At 44.6% G+C, this 18,800-nt stretch overlaps 1 protein-coding gene across 1 annotated transcript; it reads right to left on the bottom strand.

The window, feature by feature from the left end:
* Positions 1 to 914: 914 nt before the first annotated feature.
* Lrriq4 (leucine rich repeats and IQ motif containing 4) lies at positions 915 to 18,784 on the bottom strand. The gene is made up of 7 exons (XM_087899581.1): positions 18,442 to 18,784; positions 17,446 to 17,634; positions 14,717 to 15,775; positions 12,020 to 12,193; positions 8,971 to 9,109; positions 7,976 to 8,172; positions 915 to 1,207 (listed from the first exon to the last, which is right to left on the bottom strand). The coding sequence occupies exons 3-7, from the start codon at positions 15,755 to 15,757 to the stop codon at positions 1,058 to 1,060; spliced, it is 1,701 nt and encodes a 566-aa protein (XP_087755707.1). The 5' UTR covers positions 15,758 to 15,775; positions 17,446 to 17,634; positions 18,442 to 18,784; the 3' UTR covers positions 915 to 1,057.
* Positions 18,785 to 18,800: the final 16 nt, after the last annotated feature.

Raw genomic sequence — 18,800 nt, 5'->3', positions numbered from 1 at the left:
TTTCTTTTACATTTTGTTTTGTTTTGGGGGGAGGTTGCAAGGGCGGGTAGAGGGTGAATTAGAAGCGGGGTGATGGGTAGGCTCAGATAAATGGTGTAAAATCTGCAGGGAATCAATAAAAGTTTGAAGAACTAAAAAAAGAAAAAAAGTCAGTCCCGGAGCTGGTGAAATAAATAAAGGTGCTTGCCAGGAGGCCTGTTGACCTGCGTGAGATCACAAGACCCTCACATGGTGAACAGGGAGAACTGACTGTCTCAAAAGTTGTCCTGTGACCTCCTTCTATGTGCTGTGGCAGACTCATTCACGCACACATGCACACACACACATGCACACACACATACATACACATGTATGCACACACACACACAGTAAATAAATACAATGAAAAGTTTTAGGGCAATTGCAGGCAGATATCATTTGGAGGGAAATGGAGGGTGAGTTAGGACTTGGTGGGAAGTGGCACTCTGACAGCCAGAAGATGCCACAGTGGAGACTTGTGAAGAGCAGTGTGTCTTTGACTCCAGCGTTTGTACAAAGCTATGCATGACACAAATGCATTGAGCTGCACCATGTACACAGTGCACACGTGCGCATGTAACTGCTGGAATCTGAGTAAGTGCTGTTGACTGAACCAGCATCAGTGTTCTGGCCTAATTTACCCTAGCATAGTGTACACTGTGGAAGGTTCTTGGACACATTGTCTATTTCTCTGGAACTTCTTGTAAATACGTGACTTCCCCAAATGCTTTAAAGTAGACAGAAGAATGCAAGGACCCCACATGCTCACCGCCCACTCCCGTGGTTGTCGCTAACAGCTGGCCCTGTCTGGTTTCATCTGAACCCATGTCCTCTTTCTCCTCTAGCATGCTATCTTAAAGCACTTACCAGGTGTTATGTCATGCTTCCCATCAACATTTCAGCAAAATTAAGAATCTTTTATTATTACAGATAACCTCAAGTTGGTGGATAATTTTCCTGTGGCTGTGTCTGGGCTCTAGACACGCGGCCTTCCTGCTCTGTTAACAATCTTCATTCATTCATTTCCGCAATTATTTTTTTATTTCCTTTTTGCGGGTTTTCCTTTGGCAGCAGCCTTTTTCCCTTTCTTATCTTTTGGAGAGTTTTTCCCTTTTCTTCGGGCTCTCAGTAGCTCTTCAAAAGCCCCACATCCTTTCCGCACCATGATTCCACGCCACCACGCCTGAATCTGAAAACAAGGTAGACCCGAACTCAGTGTTAGCTTGCCATGGTCCGACTGCAGCTTACATAAAGGGTTGGGGAGACACCATGGATTAGGACACTCGCTGTGCCGGTGCGAGAACCTGAGTTCAAATCCCCAGCACTTTATGTGTAGTACGCTTGTAACTCCAGCACTGTGCTGGAGAAGCAGGCAGATCCTCAGAGCTCACTGGCCAACTAGGCTAAAAGAAATGGTATCCTCCAGTTGGGTGAGAGCCCGTGTCTCAAGGCAATCAGGTAGAGAGGGCCTGTCAGAGACCAGCTTTGGCAAAAATACCACTTTCCAGGGTAGGGGAATAGGGATCCGAAAAATGGTAAGGAGGATGAAGAGGCAAGTGAAAGTAAGAAAACAGAAAATATAGGAGGGAGGACTCCCAGGAGGGGGTTCCAGTGAATGGTGAAATCCCTGCATTTAACTTCCCACATACTTCTATACCTCAGAGGGAAGAAGACAAAAGACTGCTTTAACATGATCCACAGGGCAACTAGAGGAGCTACTTGCTTCACTACTTTGAGATATCAAGTCATTAGCATTCTTTTGTTTACAGTGAACCCACCCTGGACCAAGTATCCTAAGGGCAGTCACTCCCAAGGTCAAACCTCCTATTTCAATAGAAGGAGCTTGAATTTCCTGACCATTGGTCAGGGTGGAGCAGGCCCTCTTAAGGTCAAAAGAACCAAGTAACCACGCCCTAGGTCAGGACACGTAACCCTGGTTGTCAACAATTTTGAGCAACCTCAAACTCTCTGACCTTCAGACAAGGTGAAAATAGGTAACATTTTTGGGCCTCCACAGGGCCAGGGACTCTGAAGGCCGTGTGCAGTGGTGGGAGGGTCGCTAAGTGTATGACAGGGGCTTGAGGTAGAGTTTGGCTGACCTAAGCATGCGTAAAGCCCTAGGTCTGAGACACAACGCCACGTAAATTGTTTTGGTGGCCATGCTTGAAATCACAGCTCCTGGGGGATAGAAATATGAGGGTCAAAAGTTCAAGGATATCCCCGGCTACACACTGAGTCCCAGGCTGGCCTGGGCTACATGAGACCCTGCCTTAAAATAAATAAGGAAATGTCTGACTTCACAAATGCTGAGAGCCATAGGGAATGGCAGCACAGAGTATGGAGAGTTGAGACCTCGAGTGTGCCCTCTGCTCATTCTTGTTGAAGGAGATAAAAGCAGCCCCCATGGCTCCCCAGACCCTGCTGCTGCCCACCTACTTGAGAGCCCCTGTCCTCTCGCGGGACACTCCGCTCAGACCCTCCAATGATTGGCTCCTTATTTCTCTCCAAACAAAAGCCAAAGTCCTCACCATAGCTTCAAGGCTCCATCTGACTTGGCTGTACCCTCTCATTCCTTAATTCTCTTATCTGCTCATTCCCTGGCATCTGCTCTGGACCCATGGGTCACTCTCTTGCTTGGATACACCAGGCACCATGCTAACCCAGGGCCTCTATCCGGTATTCAGGCGGCTTGCCCTCTCCAGAGCTTGCTCACTTATTGCTACAGACTGACCTATGTTCCCCCTTTATGTTGAAGACCTGCCTGTCCCCAGTGGAATGGATCACACTAGAACCCTAGAACCCAGCCAGGCTGGAGCCTGATGCCAAACTCCCCATCTCTTTAACTAGGAGAAAGTAAATCCGGCCCTTTAATCCATCCGTTCTGTGGTATCTGTTATTGCAGCCCAAGCCAGGACAGTCATCTTTGCAAAGATGACTGATCACCCAGGCAAATCAACACCCTCTCAGTCTACACATACATACACACATACTCTCTCTCTCTCTCTCAAACACACATGCACACACTCCCACACTCAAACACACATGCACACACTCCCACACACAAAAAAAAATGGGAAAGAGAGAGTGGGGAGGGAGGTGAAGAAGAAGAAAGGAAGGAACAATGGGGTGCGAGAGACTCCTCAGGTATAGACAGCCGCTGCCAAGCTGGTGACCTGAGTTGGATCCCTAGGATCCACTTGCTGGGAAAAAAAAGAGAGAGAGAGAGAGAGAACATACCCCTGCAGATTCTTCTTTTAATTCTTTTTCCTTGATGTTGAGATTATAGTAAACACATCATTTCCCCCTTCTTTTTCCTCCCTCCAAACCCTCCTATATATCCCTTTTGCTCTTTTTCAAATTAATGGTCTATTTTTCACTAATTGTTGTGACATGCGTGCAAATATATATATATGGAGCTATTCCTAAATATAACCTGCTCAGTCTGTCTAATGTGACCTGTGTGTGTTCGGAGCTGACCGTTTGATATTAGACTGTTTCTCCCACTCTCTCTGACTCCATTCTTGAGCTGTGGCACCCATGTGCCTTCACACACATCCACCCGCCAACCCACCCTGAATAAATAAGGCTTAGCTTCTAGCAATCTCAGTTCCCTTTACCTTGATTTTTTCCCCCAAAATAACACTTATTTCTTCCTTTTCTTTCTTTATTTTTAAGGTAAGATCTCACTAGTTATCCCTGACTAACCTGGAGCTGACTGTGTAGCTGGCCTGGAACTATGTAGATTAAACTTGCCTGGGACTCAGAAATCCACTGGCCTCTGCCTCTCAAGAACTGAGGTGCGTGAACACTCTCGGAGGGAGGCAGAGGCAGGGGAGGGCAGGTCTCTGAGTTCAAGGCCAGTCTATAGAGAAAATCTATAAAAAGAAATCCTGTCTTAAAAAATTAAAAAAAAAAAACAAAAAGATACATGCAGAAAACTTTGTTTTGTTTTTCATGCTTACCGCAACCCTACCAACTCTTAAGCAATAAGCAGACAGAAATGAGTGTCTGTTTCCATCACTATGCATCTCCGGCACTAGAACATTGCCCGGGAGGGGGGTGTGTGTGTAAAAGAATTCACTAACAAGGGGACCAGGTCTTGTGGCAGAGGTTCCAGAAGGAAGCCCTGGGAAGAGGGTGCTTCAGAAGAGAGTGAGTGGATGAAGGCAGAGGCTATCGTCTTTTCCTGGAGGCATCAACTCTGGGCAGATGGAAGAACCTGAGGCAGGGACATGATTGGTCTTTGCAAGAACTCCCAGAATCCAGTTTGAGCATAGACCAAGAAAGAAGTGGAGGGATTAAGGGCTGACTCTTGGGAACAGTACTGCCCTCTAAAGGCACTTTGTGCATTTACAGGGCTTTTGTTGTCTTGAAGTTGTAGACTTGGGTCCTGGACCAAAAGAGGGTCATCAACTTCCTGAGTTTTGGCTTCTAGATGCACCCCTTCCCAAATTCAACCCAGGAAGGCAGTCTCCCATCCCCTCTTCCCTTCACAGTTACCCAGGTGACCAGGTGACGGCACCTTAGCAAGAACAGACACACCTCATGCCCTTGTGGCGTCTTGCCCAGGGCTCTAAAAATCTCTGAGATAAATAACCGGAACAACTCAAAGTACTCGGGTTGGCACTGGTGAGGAGGTGATTCAAGGACTGGGTCTGCCAGTGTTTCCCTCAGGCTATGTGGCTGCGCACTCTCCCTCAAGGAAAAACAAAGACCAGTGGGTGTGTCAGCTAAAGACAGTGTCAAAGGAGTTTGTAAATGGGTTCTGCATTATTATATAAAATGAATAACACAAGCCAGGCGGTGGTGGCGCACGCCTTTAATCCCAGCACTCGGGAGGCAGAGGCAGGTGGATCTCTGTGAGTTCGAGGCCAGCTTGGTCTACAAGAGCTAGTTCCAGGACAGGCTCCAAAGCTACGGAGAAACCCTGTCTCAAAAAATAAAAAAAATATAAAAAATTAATAATACAAACAAAAAGAGAAATCAGCTTCTTCTATTCTAATGTATTCATCTATGCCGACAGTGTCTCGGGGCTTCCATTGTTAAAATGTAGTAGAATCTATAATACAATCTGTCTCATTTTGTAACCAGTAGATGTTAAAGTAGTTAACATCTACTTAGTTTGTACAAACTAAGTGGGGGGATGGGAGGAGTATTTTTCATTTGTCTTTCTAAAATACTTTATCTGCCTAAAAATGATCAAAATTTACAATACTTGATTGTTTATATGATTTATAGTATGAATAAATATAATATAATATAGGATATTTTAAAAATTATGGCCACAGGAAAAATTTAGCTTAATTTATTATACTTTATTGTTTTTAATTGAGTATACATTTTACCCACTCCCCTTTAGCTTAATCTTTAAAACATCATTACGTTATTTATTGACTTTACAGGGACCGCATTCAGGTCCTCAGACGCAATGGCAATAACTTATCTCCTGAACTATCCCTCAATCCCAAATTTAAATTTTAAAATAAAAATTGTCTGAAAATATTTGTTGGTCAGAAATACAGAAGGACGGTCTATGAAAAACAAATAATCCATAGACCTGAAGGTGACGGGCAGGACTAAAGGGTTTGGTTATCATTAGCAACTTCCTTCATTCTGTCCCCAGCACAGACCATCAGTAGGAAAACAACCCTGTCCCTAGCATGAACCATCAACAGGAAAACAACCCCATCCTCAGCACTGACCATTGTAATGGTTTAAGTAAACCGCCGTGGTTCCCAGAGGGGCAGAGGGGTAGCAGTGGTCAGCTGGAAGTGGGACACAGGGGCAGCTGGGTCCCACCACCGGAGGCCTCTGTAAGTCTAGGCGGGTATAGGGCCCAGGAGGGTGGGAGGCAGCAGGTGAGAGACCTTGGTGGGCTGTTGGCTGGGCAGGTGGTCCCACAAGCAGGTGAGAGACAGAGACCTGATAGGCATGCCATGCAGAGAGAGGGTTTGGGTATAGTTTATTCAGTGGGTTATGGGTGGAAAGGGAACAGGAGAAGAGAGAGACAGAGAGAAGGGGGGAGGGGAGGAGAGGAGCCCAGGAAGAGAACACAGGCTGGAAGTGGAAGGAGGATCTGCTTGCCTAGGCAGGAGGAAGGGGAGTAGACAGGGCTTTTGCCTTAAAGGGACAGGACAGACCATTACAACCATCAACAGAAAAACAACTCTGTCCCCAACACTGACCATCAGAGGGAAAATAACCCCATTCCCATCACTGACCATCAGTAGGAAAACAACCACATTCCCAGAACTAACCATCAGCTAGAAAACACCCAAACCAAAATGTCCAAAAGAGAATTAAAATAAAACACGCACACTGTCTTGTGTAAGATTCTTGGGAAGGTGTAATCCATATTCAAGAAAGAAAAAACATAGCACAAACTTTCTACCTATGAAAAATAGGCTTATCCAAATTTTTATGAATAGATATTGATAATGGTATTGTAGTGGCATTGAGATTCCACTAGGGACTTTTAAAATAGTGAACTATATTTAAAATGTCAACCATATTTAAACATCAACATTTAAAACACTTTGGAAACTGAATTCTTTGTAATTATTTCAATTTTATGGCAAGAATATTTAGATATACATTTTTAAAATATGCAAGAAGAACACATGACCTTTCAAATTGCTTTTAGGAAATAACCAATAAAATAGCATTTTCATTCTTCTAGAACAGTCATTTTAAGTAGGTGTGCCTTGAAAAAATATTTGTACAAAAATGTATATAATTTTACTTCCCTTCATATTGCAGTTTAGGTATTGTTTTTGATTTATTAAAATTTAATGATGATTGCTTTAGTTTAATTTTGACAAAGAAAAGGAAGTATTACTATTTAGTATAAGTGGACAGCTGAATTGTGATAGGGAATTTGATTGACTCAGGAACTTGACTATTATTCCAGAAGGAACAAAGATGTGCCCATTTTACCAGAGACCAGTGAGACCCATGAGGAAAAGGGATGCTGTGGGGAAGCAAGTGTGGAAGCAGAGTGCCAGCTGGGGAGCTAACACATTGTTTGGGTATGAAACGATGTTGGCTTGGATCAATTGAAGTACAGAGAATGCTAACTGAATAGGACATGTTCATGCCTATCTGAGGTCCCCAATGTCTCATGGAGTCACTGGAGGAGAGCAAGATCTAAGGCTCTTCCCCCTTTGACCCTAGTTCATGGCAAGATCCTGGTCTCTAGTCTTCTAATCCATGAATGCTTCTATTCCTGGTGTCTTAATCTTATATCACTGCTTTTGTTAATGCCAGTTTTTTTTTTTCACTCCAATAAAATTATTTAAGAGGGTTATTGAGAAGGTTCAGTGGGTAAAGACACTTGCCACCAACTCTGACAAGCCAAGTTTAATGCCCAGACACACACAGTGGAAGGGGAAACTATTATCCATGGGTTAGTGCTGCACCCAGCCTTCTTTGGTGAAGCCTCTTATAGCAGTGGGTAGCAGTCAATACAGACAATCAGAATTGGTCAAAGAGTAGAGAAAAAGTGACTGCTGAGCCCTCAGTCCCTGGTCCCTGAGCTCAGAAAACATCACAGAAGGGGGGGGTGGGGTGGCTGGAACATAAGAACCCAAGGTGGGTGGGTCACCTTCTAAACACGACAGGGCCTTCACACTCATGAGCTCACAGCGGAGCAGCTATAACTGCCTGTCCAAGACCTACACAAGATAAAACCACCAAAAATCCAGCATGAACAGCCCCTCCCTACGCTGAGGGCTTATTGGCAGTTGGTGGCTTCTGGAAAAATCAATTTCCTTCAGGGGGTGAGTGCTGGTAGGTTTCCCGTGCTCCAGGGTCTGCCCTACATCCATGGGCATGCAGGTCTGAGGGCAGGGGTGAGGGGAATAAGGGACATCATCAAGATGCATTATATACACGCATAAAGTCGTCTGAGAGTAAAGATTTTTAAATGAAAAAGAAAAGAATCTGTGTTTGAGTATACCTTTGTGGCCATCATTTTCCTAATTCGGTTTCCCCTCAGGTAGCTCCATATGGCATCGTTGCCTTGGGCACACACTGCCATTGGAGGGTCTTCCATGGGGTTGTTCATCAGGGTTAGAACCTTGAGGTTCACCAGGTGGTCCAGGTCCTCCGGGAGGTGGGTGAGTAAGTTGTCCTCCAGTAGCAGCTCCCTCAAACCTACGAAGATTTTCATTTTCATTGGTTGGTTTAGCATAGGATCGCCATGCCCAAAGTCGCCCAGGTGAGATACACTGGGTAGTGGCTGGAGAGGAGGGAGACACCAGATTCCTGGCGTCTGATACCATCAAATCAAACGCCTCTCTGTGTCTGCTCTTCCAGCACATAAAGAGAACCCCGCCAGCACTCAGCAAAGACTTGCTAGATGGGTGGGCAGACGGATGGTACGTGGATAAAGAGTGACTCGGCCAGGCAATACTTGAGTGTTTAGGAATCAAGTGTAATTGTTTTTCTCCAAGTCGATCTAAAAATTCTAAATATCCCCTGATCTCGTCATTCTGGGTCTTTCAAATGACTTAGTGATCGAGATAAACATTTACATCATAATTACATAAACTTGCATAATTACATAAACAAAATTACATAATTAAATAATTACACAAACTCTAAATGCTGTCGTATCTCATGTGTTCAGTCGATTACTGCTGGCACTGGGGTAATGAAAGTAAGTATAGATTTATGCTAACTTTCACAGCAACCACTATTTGCTTCTCTTTTTCATTCAAATGTATAGTGTTTATAATTGTTATAATAGCTTATAAATACCTTTGGAAGATCTTAGCTATACAAATATAGAGGCACCTGGCTTCCCTCGGGTGGCTAGAGAGCCTGTCAGCGGCTAATGGTACAGGACTAAGCCCTACAAACTCTAAAATTGGTCTTTCTTAAGGCAAGGCAGTCATTCATGAACAGTGTGTGACTCATCCTGCTGGGCTGTGGACCTGGGAAGTTCCTCACCTTGTGCATGGCAAATGGCATCCGGCAGTTCCTTGAGAAGATTATGCCGACAATCAAGAACTTCCAGGTTTGGCATTAACCCCAGGGATGCAGGCAGCTGCTCCAGTTGGTTGTTCTCTATATATAGTTCTTTAAGATTCTGTCATAACATGAGAGCGTGTGGTAAGGACACTCATCTTAATAAGTGCATTACAACAACCAGACTTACCTGTGAGTGCCCATTCATGTGCAGGAGGGAAGTCATGCCTTGGAACAATGGGAGAAGCATACTTGTTGTAGTTTGAATCTGAACTGTCCCTCAGGGCTTGTGTTTTCATGCTTACTCCCCAAACTGTGGTGCTTCCTGAAGCTGGTGGAACCTCTAAGTGGGCCTGACTGACAGAATACAGACCGTGGGAGGTCATACGTGGCCTAGCTTTGGCCTTCCTCACTGTTTCTTGGACTGCCAAAGTTAAGGACCCTCTGCCACACATATTCTTGCTGTCATAGCAAAGCCAGTCATGACGCGATGTCTTCCCCAGTGTGATGGACTGAAATCCCTCCCGTGTCAGCCCAAATAAACCATCCTTCCGTGGATGGTTTAGTGAGGTGTACTGGGTCCAATGACAAGAAGAATAACTAATAATATTTGCAGAGTTAATATCAAGAAAAACAATTGCTTTTGAATAAAGTCATTGGACTTACAGAGGAAATGAGAATACTGTGACTAAATTTTATCAGAACCTCAGGAAAAAGTAACTTGGATCATTACAGAATGTACCACTTACTCCCTTCCAAGAGCTAGTTATCTACAATTATAGTTAGCTATAATTCTTCAACTAAGTGCCCCAAATCATATAGGTTAAAATAGCCAAATTACACACAAGCTACATATAGTCATACTTTATCAAGGACACTACTGTCAATGCAGTTATCTTGCTAGGATTCAGCAGAGAACTATGAACCCATCATCAAATCGCCCATCACTAAACAAGAAAGCCAGGTCGCATCGCTTCCTGCAGGAAATCCTGGGTACCAAACTTCAGGCTTCCAATCATGTTACTCATCGGACACTTTAACTTCTGAACAATGCCATTTTCAAGGGGATACCTATGAAATATATAAATTAAATAGAAAATGGTATGAGTCAATTTCTACAACTAGAACATACCAAAATACGACAGTAGAAAGACATACCGAAGAGCCGCTGACACAGTAGTGATGTGTAAGTTATGGGCTAACCAATCAGTCTCTGCTAGGATTTGAGGCCTACACAGGAGGGAATGTGTACCTGGTACCACAAACCTGGTCAAAAGCCCATGGCTGGAGAGGTCCTAGCGCCAGTGAAGAAACTATTTCTGTAGTTTTACTGAACGCTCATGTTGTCCCCTGCCTTTATAATACTTCCATTTATACCCATAGATTAGTTCTGTCCTCAACCTTGGCCAGAGAAGTTTCTTTCTATGTTAGGCAGCAGTTAATGTGGAGACTCATAAATGGTAAAATGGCTGAAATTAAGTGGATTTCAAGTAGTCCATGTATGACATCAACAGTGATCCCATCAAACTCAGGGAATACAATAGCAGAGGATGTGAAAAGAAAAGCAGAAGGTGGGGTGGGATGCTGTGGAATGCTGTTTTCTGGACACGACATGACTTATGAACTAGGGGAAGCTGTGGTTGCCTGCACAAATTAAGGCACACAAAGATCAGTCAACATTCTAGCAGGCAGCAGTAATGGACACAGTCAGATTTTTAAAGAAAAAAGAATGGCCATGAAGGTTGGAAGGTATGCTGGCTAGTTTTATGTCAACCTGATTCAAGCTGGAGTTATCTGAAAGGAGGAAACCACAATTAAGAAAACGAGATCCAGGTGTAAGGCATTTTCTTAATTCGTGATTGATGGTAGAAGGCCTAGCCCATTGTGGGTGGTGCCATTCCTGGGCTGGTGGTCCTGGGTTCTATAAGAAAGCAGACTGAGCAAACCATGGGGAGCAAGCCAGTAAGCAGCACCCCTCCATGGCCTCTGCATCAGCTCCTACCTCCAGGTTCCTGCCCTCACGGCTTTTGACGATGAACTGTTATATGGAACTGTAAGGGAAATAAACACTTTCCTCCCCAAGCTGCTTTTGGTCATGGTTTGTCATCACAGCCATAGTCACCTAAGACTGAGGCAGGTGTTTGGGGGGAGTATCTTGCGGAAATAAGCAGGGAAGTTGAGGTGGCTGTGATCAAGATGCATTGCATATGTATATAAAATTGTCAGAGAATAAATAAAAGATAAAAGACATTGTCGCAGAATATTTGCTTACACTGTGAAGGTGTGTCTTTGCTAAGGTGCCTCTGATTGTTTTAATAAGAATCTGAATGACCAATAGTTAAATAGGAAGATTTTAGGTGGGACTTCCGGGGAGAGGAAGAGGGGACTCTGGGAAACAGAAAGGCAGTGGTACCAGATACACAGTGATACATAAAGGATGCAGGAAGTGCAGGACAAGAGGTAACAATCACGAGCTACATGACAGAATGAAGATTAATATAAATGGGTTAGTTTAAGTTCTAAGAATTAGTTAGAAACAAACCTAAGCTAAGGGCTGAGCTTTCATAATTTGTAAGTCTCCGTGTCATTATTCAAAAATAATTTCTTTTTTTTCTTTTTTCTTTTTTTCTTTCTTTTTTTTTTTTTTTTTTTTTTTGGTTTTTTGAGACAGGGTTTCTCTGTAGCTTTGGAGCCTGTCCTGGAATTAGCTCTTGTAGACCAGGCTGGTCTAGAACTCACAAAGATCTGCCTGTCTCTGCCTCCTGAGTACTGGGATTAAAGGTGTGTACCTCTACCACCAGTCCAGAAAAAGAATTTTTACAAGACATACTGAATAACAATCACAGTAGAGTATTATAGGGCTTACTCAGGAACAGTGAGAGCCTCAAAATGTGAAACCCATGGATGGGACTGGAAATCTAAAACAGATGCACATTTTATGCAGTGTTGGAAACATTGCCTGGAGCTCTCTCGGCATAGGCTGTAGGGGAGAGCAGTATGCACTTCTTGTCTGTTCATTGGGAGGGCTTACCTGCAATTTCTTGATGTTTTCTGGCAGATAGGTAAACTTGGATCCCTGGTCTTGTCCGATGTATAATTTCTCCAGAGACACTAAGGAAAAGATTTCCTCTGGGAAGGATGAAAAGTCATTCCCTGTGAATCCAAGTATCTTCAGTTTTGAAAGTGAGCCCATGGTCGATGGTAACTGGAAGTATTCCAGAAAGCTACGGTTAAGGCTGAGACTGGTTTTAAACACTCAAAAATCAGTTTTCTGGGTTGTCTAGCGGTAGCGGGCGATCAGTACTGACATTAGTGTCACCCAAGTTGTATACAAACTCACAGTGCTCAATTTAACAGGGTTTATGGTGAGAATTTTAACGTTGAGCTTTTGGCTTTGAAACAAGTTGTTAAACAAAAAGTAGAGCTGCTTAGTGTCCCCTAGTGACAAACAGCTTTCATACACATTTACATGTGTACTATGTAATTTACCATGTATGTTTGCCTATTAGTAGTCTGGGGTTCCACCTGTTTCCTGTTGAGGCAGGCAAGTATAGGACAGTATTCGGTTTGGGGTTAGCAACACCCCATCCTCCTCTTGGAATAATGCACTAGGTCTTTCGCCTGTGCACAAACAATGCAAGCTCAGAGCCCCCCTGGAACTCCCACATATGTCAGGCTATGTGTACTCACATCTCTGAACGAAAGCACAAGCTGCCCTGTGCTGGTGGCAATCCAGTTCTGATATAGTATCTTTTCAAGCATATTCCCAGTGTATTCAGGCATGACGAATAGATGGGCCAATGCGGTCTCAACTAGATAGGGGCGCATGTGCAGTAAGGCAAAATTCTGTTCTCTAGTAACCTTTAAGGACAGTCTATTTACTATCTTATGTCTATGTATAATTAGGTGAGGACATGATTAAAACTAGATGCATTATAGGAAGGACCATATATAGCGGGAAATAAATGAATATATGACCTAATCTATCAATCCAAATAGGAAGCCATCCAGACTACTCCCCTCAGTGACGAGTCTCCCCTTCTCATTAACCCCACAGAATGAAGCATAGAACAGTGAGTGGGGCCCATGGGCATCCTTACTCAGGTGGTCTGCTATTGATCTGGACAGTGTATCTGTCTATAATGTGCGCTATCACTGTCCTTGAATAACATCATCTTGCTTCTTTTGAGAATTGGTTTGGAATCTTATTGTCAGCTCTTCAGATAAGAAGGCAAGACTCGAAGCACAGGGCCAGACTCAGGCCATGGGTAACGCTGCCACGGCTCTGCTTTCCACAACCTGGGTCATCTGATGTTGCTTCATTGTACCTGTGTTGCCTAGAGAATGTTTGATAATGTGGGAAGAAAGAGCACTACAATTATATGGAATGTTATAATAACGATAATCGTGATACAGTTATTTCTTGGAATTGATGCCCTTGGGGACACCTGGTTTTAGCTCCAGAAGTCTTTCATCCGACAGTTTTGAAACTGCTCTGAACTCCACTGGAAGCAGATCATGTTCAGAGTGTTCCTCGTTAGGATGCTCCCTGTAGATCCTGGGATCTGTCTCTTCATGTTTTGCCTCCTATTGCACACCAAGGCTTTTACACCTTATTTGGAAGTTACATTCTATTTTACAGACCACCAAACTTAAAGGAACGCCTTAAGCAGATTCTGTGTTCTAACCCTAACACAGTGCCTGAATGTGTTGCTGGCTCAGCTCTGCAGCCCTCTTCTCCTCGCCGCCTCCCAGACAGAAAAGAGCATCACCTTGAGTGGACATCCTCAGTAAGCTTATTATGTTTATTTATTTGTGTATGCGTGCCTGTGAACCTGTATGCTTCACAGTAAGTGTGGAGGTCAGAGGACAACTTGCAGACGTCAGTTCTGTCCTTCCACAATGTCCCCCCTGCCTCTCCGGGATCAAACTCAAGTTTCCAAGCTTGGCAGCAAACAGTTTTACCCAGTGGGCCATGTCTCTGGCCTCCATATTTGTAATTTTGTGCAGTTCAACAATGAATGAATGAATATATTATTTATCGGGGTCCCCCCCCATTCTATAAGCCTCACCATTTGCGTTGTCTCCACATGGACACGTACAGCTTCGGTTAGCTTACATTGTTTCTATCACATTCTATGAGATCCTGCAGCTTATCTGCCACCGACTTTCTAATGCTCTGCCGGTCTTCAGACGTGGTGAGCAATTCCACAATGCATCTCCACACCCATGGGACAGTTTCTCCAGAAAAAAAGAAACGAACTAACAAACAAACAAAGCCGAACCTGCTCTTCAGTGTCCTGGGGATGGAAGGTTAAGGACTAACGTATTTTCTGAGGCCAGGCTAAAGCCCATGTTTTATGGAAACTGTCGGTGGCCTGTGTTAGGAGGAGAGACCCTGGAGTCCATACCCTGGGCTAGAATCTTGGCACTCTGATCCTTACAACAACTCAGTTCGGTTTGGCCTCACAGTGATGCCCTTGAGAACGAAAACACCCCAGTGGCTGTGGCCCGCATCCTAAGAGAACACTAGATGGAGGTTAGAATTATCACTCGGAAAGGAAGAAAATAAAGAGCCACCTTGTGGAATATCTATCTTTGATAAGCCTGTTTTCGTTTGTTTGTTTGTTTGTTTGTTGTTTTGGCGGTAGCTGGTTCAGTATACTGGCTGAACATAGCGCCACATCAAGGAAAGGCGAGCAGAGTGACAGCGGGAAGGAAGCGGTACCTGTGTTATTTTGTTATCATCCAGCGCCAGGATCTCCAGGTTCCTGAGCGAGCAGATCTGCGCGGGGAAGTGGTCAATGTGGTTCTGACTAAGATCCAGAAAGCGCAGGTTGGCCAGGCGCTTGAAGGAGCGCCGCAGTCCATGCAGGCCGGTGTTGCTCAGGTAGAGCAGGTTCAGCGCCGTCCAGCGGCACAGGAGGCGGGGCACCTTCTCCAGGCGGTTCCCACTCAGACCGACCTCTTTGAGCTCCGTGAGCAGCTCCAGGGTGGGCGGGAGGACGTGGAGGAGGTTTTGGGTCAAATCCAGCACCGTCAGCTTGTTGCACCGGCTCAGAGACTCCGGTAGAAGAGGCAGGTTGTTAGACGCCACGTAGAATTTCTGTAGCCTCACCAGGTTCCCGATTTCATCCGGGATGGCCTTAAGCTTGTTGTGGTCCAGATCGATCACCTCCAGGTTGGAAAGGGCACAGAGGACGCCAGGGAAAGCTGAGAACTGGTTGTGTTTCAGGTAGATCTCCCTGAGCTTGCTCTGGTTCACGATCTCCTCGGGCAGAGATTCCAGGTGATTCCCCGACAGCCCTAACAGCTCCAGGTGGTGCAGCGATTTGCAGATCACGGAGGGAACCTCTCTCAGGCCGGCTTGGTAGAGCCGCAGCTCCCGAAGCGTGCGGAGGCAACTGAGTACCCGCAGCGAGGCGTAGAGCAGCGGGTTGCCGCTCAGGTCCAGCGACTCCAGGCTGCTCAGCGACCCCAGCTCCGGACACAGACTTTGCAGTTTGTTCTTGTGCAGGTAGAGGACCTTGACATTCTTTAAATTCTGAATGTCCTGGGGAATTTCTGAAATCTGGTTGTTCTCCAGATGCAGTTCTTCTAATTCTTTCAGTGCCAAAATCTCTGACGGGATGGTTTTCAGACCCTGGTTGGAGCCATCAATGAAATAGGTTCTATCAGTGACCCGCTGGGTGTCATTTCTCTGTAGAACCTTGGGTAATTGTTCTGGTTTCAGTACTTCTCTTGATGAGACTTTTAAGCTAAGTTCCATGATCCCGAATCTAAAATACTGTGAAAGGGAGGGAAAAAAAACAAAAACAGATTTCCCTGACAACCAGATTTAATAACTGGGCACGGGGGCGATGACGGCGACGGGCAAATGGTTAAATGCCTGAAATAATTTTGCAGCACAAAATTTATATTTTCTTGCATTTCATGTTAGGTTAAGAGTTAAAGCGCAAACTCCTCTTTCTAGTAAGTTTGTGCGCGTGTGTTAACACCGATCACCTAATTTCATTCTTTTTTTTTTAAAAAAAAAAAAAAGCTCGCTTGTTTGGGGACTAAAGAAAAGGTTTAGCCTTTAAAAGCACTTACTGCTCTGGCAGAGAAACTCAGCTGGTGGTCCATCACCCAGTTGGAGGCTCCAGGGCAATTACAAACACTCTCCTGTCCTCTTTGGGCACCTGAACTCATACATACATACCTTCCCCCACCCCACCATATATGCATAATTTAAAAAAAAATCTTTCAAAACTGGCCACAGTGGGGACACACCATTAATCTCAACACTGGGGAGACAAAGGAAGGTGGATCTGTGTGATTTTGAGATCAACCTGGTCTACATAGTGAGTTTCAGGACAGCCAGAGCTACACAGTGAGACCCTATCTCGAAAACAACAGGATAAAAGAAACAAATTAACTTTTAAGATGCTTATTTTAATTTAGTCTCAGACGAATTGTGGAAATTTGCAAAAGATCATTGCTGTTGCCATTACCCCCTGAAGATACTGGGGAAATATCTATATTATATATCTTCATAAAGTCATCAGAGTTGTTACTGCAAATCAAGCTAAGGGGTGAAAAATCTAGGGCTCAGCCACTTTTTCTCCATAAGTGGAGGCCTGTGGTGTAGTGAGGGGCTGCAGGGCAGGCCTGCTTTTCGCCTCACCCGGCTCCCGCATGGCTAGCTTAACCCCAGAAATAATTACACATAAGTTGTATTCATTTAAATACTGCCTGGCCCATTATCTCTAGAGAGTTAGTTACTGACTAACTCTCATATCTTGATATTAACCCATTTCTATTAATCTGTATCACACCATGAGGTGTGGCTTACCGGGAAAGATTCATCATGTCTGACCTGGTGGCAGGCTCCATGGCGTCTGCCTCATTGCCCTCTTCCCAGCATTCTGTTCTGTTTACTCTGCCTACCTAGTTTTCTGTCCTATCAGAGGGCCAAGGCAGTCTCTTTATTGACCAATGAAAATAACACAATAGACAGATAACCCTCCTCCATCACTTCCCCTTTTTCTGTTTAAACAAAAAAGAAAGGCTTTCATTTTAACATAGTAAAATTACATATAACAAAACAGTTATCAAGCAAGAATTACAGTCACAATATTTATAACTATATCTTTATCATAATAATGGAAAACTATAACTATGACTATCCATTCTTCAACTCCATCAAAGACTCCATCAAAAGATATATTACCTAAGTAAACAAGAAGTAAGCAACTTCCAAAACTCTAGAAATGACAGACATCTCGCTGCCTGGACAGTCACCCAAAGTTCCTGTGTATCGTTGGGGCACCCATCTTTGGCCTTCAGGCCCATAATATCCAGAGACATTTCCATGAAGCAGGAAATTTCAAAGGCAGTTCAGTCACTATCTGCTGTGTCCTGCAGAATGTCTCGCAGACTCTTTCATGAATCAGGAACCCCGAAAGATCATCTCACCTTTAGGCAAGTTCAGCAGTCCTCTCTCTGCAGGTTCTCTGTGTCCAGTTTATACAACAGTCCAGGCAAGAGCAGTTTCTTGCCCAAAATGACTATCAAACTCCATAAGGAGCCTCTTCGATGCCCATCTTCCTCTTGAAATAGATTGGTGCTGCCAGGAGCAGACATGTCTCATTGTCATGAAAAGTCCTAAGTTATTAAAACATTAAATGCCATGTTCTGTAGTCTTTGAAAGATATGAATGTCTATCTGAAATATATCACTTCTAGAAAATCAGACTAACATTACTACAAGCTTGACTATTATCGATGATTATCCATTAACAACCTATATTTTTAATTATACATTGCATTTTTATATGAACTACACAATCAAAATCAGAAATATATACACATATAACAAAATTGACCTTAAAATCCATAACAAAGCAAATTATTCATATCTATATCACTGTGGGAAGTCTCCCTCCTGCCTGGTGAGGCTGGTAGACAGAGAAGCCAGCCTTCCGTAGGCGAACAAAAAGCCAACCAAGGGAACAAAACCATGCCTGGGATAGGAGAACCTGCCAAAGAAAACGATTTGTCAAGAGGGGCGGTTCCTTCAGTCTGGAGCACTCTCAAGGGCAGGGTCAGGTCTCCACTGGATAGCGCCAAGAGGCCTTTGAGGAAGGTGCAAACTGGGCGAAGAGGGATCTTAGACTCAGTCTTTCTGTGTCGCTTGCTCCCTGACTGTGCCATCCTGAAATACTCTTTGGGAGTCCCTGGCTCCAACGCTAGCTGAGGCCTTATTGCTTCTCTGGGGCTTCTGGGGGCTTTTTCAAGGCTCTGCTTCCGGACTAGACACTCCAAATTCTCCTTCCATCCGTGGATCTGCAATCGACACCTAAAGGTCTCTAACATCCTGCCGCACACCCTCACTGCCTTACTATAAAGAAGGTGCTCAGATTCCACACGGCTATGGCCTTGCCTGCCTCGATCATCTAGATACTGTCTGTACCTGTGCCTCTGCCGCTTGGCCCGGGGCGGACTATCTCAGGCTAGTCCGGAAGTCGCCTTCTCCAGGAAACCCCTCCAGGGAGCTTCATTCCTTTACAAAACCCTTTAAGCTACTATAACCCCGTGCCCTTCCCGCTTGAAGGTTCTATCACCAGATTCCAAGCTTAACCTTTCGCGTCCTTTTGCGGGAGGAGAGCTGAGTCACCGGGTTTTGTAGCCATGGTCCCTAGCCCAGCAGGGTAGGCTCCCAGCCCTCCAAGCTCTCCCTCGGTGTCTATAATCCAGAGTGGGTAAATTTAAGGTGAGTGATCATTGTCTAACTAGTACAGTGTGTCCCGCCCTCTCAACTGTGGCCCCGCC

This window comes from Myodes glareolus, chromosome 20, assembly GCF_982192425.1.
Source record: "Myodes glareolus chromosome 20, mMyoGla1.1, whole genome shotgun sequence".
In the NCBI taxonomy this organism is placed as follows: domain Eukaryota; kingdom Metazoa; phylum Chordata; class Mammalia; order Rodentia; family Cricetidae; genus Myodes; species Myodes glareolus.
Note: the sequence above shows the minus strand (reverse complement) of the source record. Positions and strands in the feature narration are given on the sequence as shown.

What these genes read in the sequence shown, in the direction of transcription:
- Lrriq4 (XM_087899581.1), bottom strand. Translation starts at nt 15,757, where the DNA reads ATGGAACTTAGCTTAAAAGTCTCATCAAGAGAAGTACTGAAACCAGAA. An exon ending in AAAACATCAAGAAATTGCAG is followed by an intron (nt 9,110 to 12,019) that starts GTAAGCCCTCCC and finishes ATGTTATGACAG; the next exon opens with AATCTTAAAGAACTATATAT. An exon ending in GGAAAATGATGGCCACAAAG is followed by an intron (nt 1,208 to 7,975) that starts GTATACTCAAAC and finishes CCTTGTTTTCAG; the next exon opens with ATTCAGGCGTGGTGGCGTGG.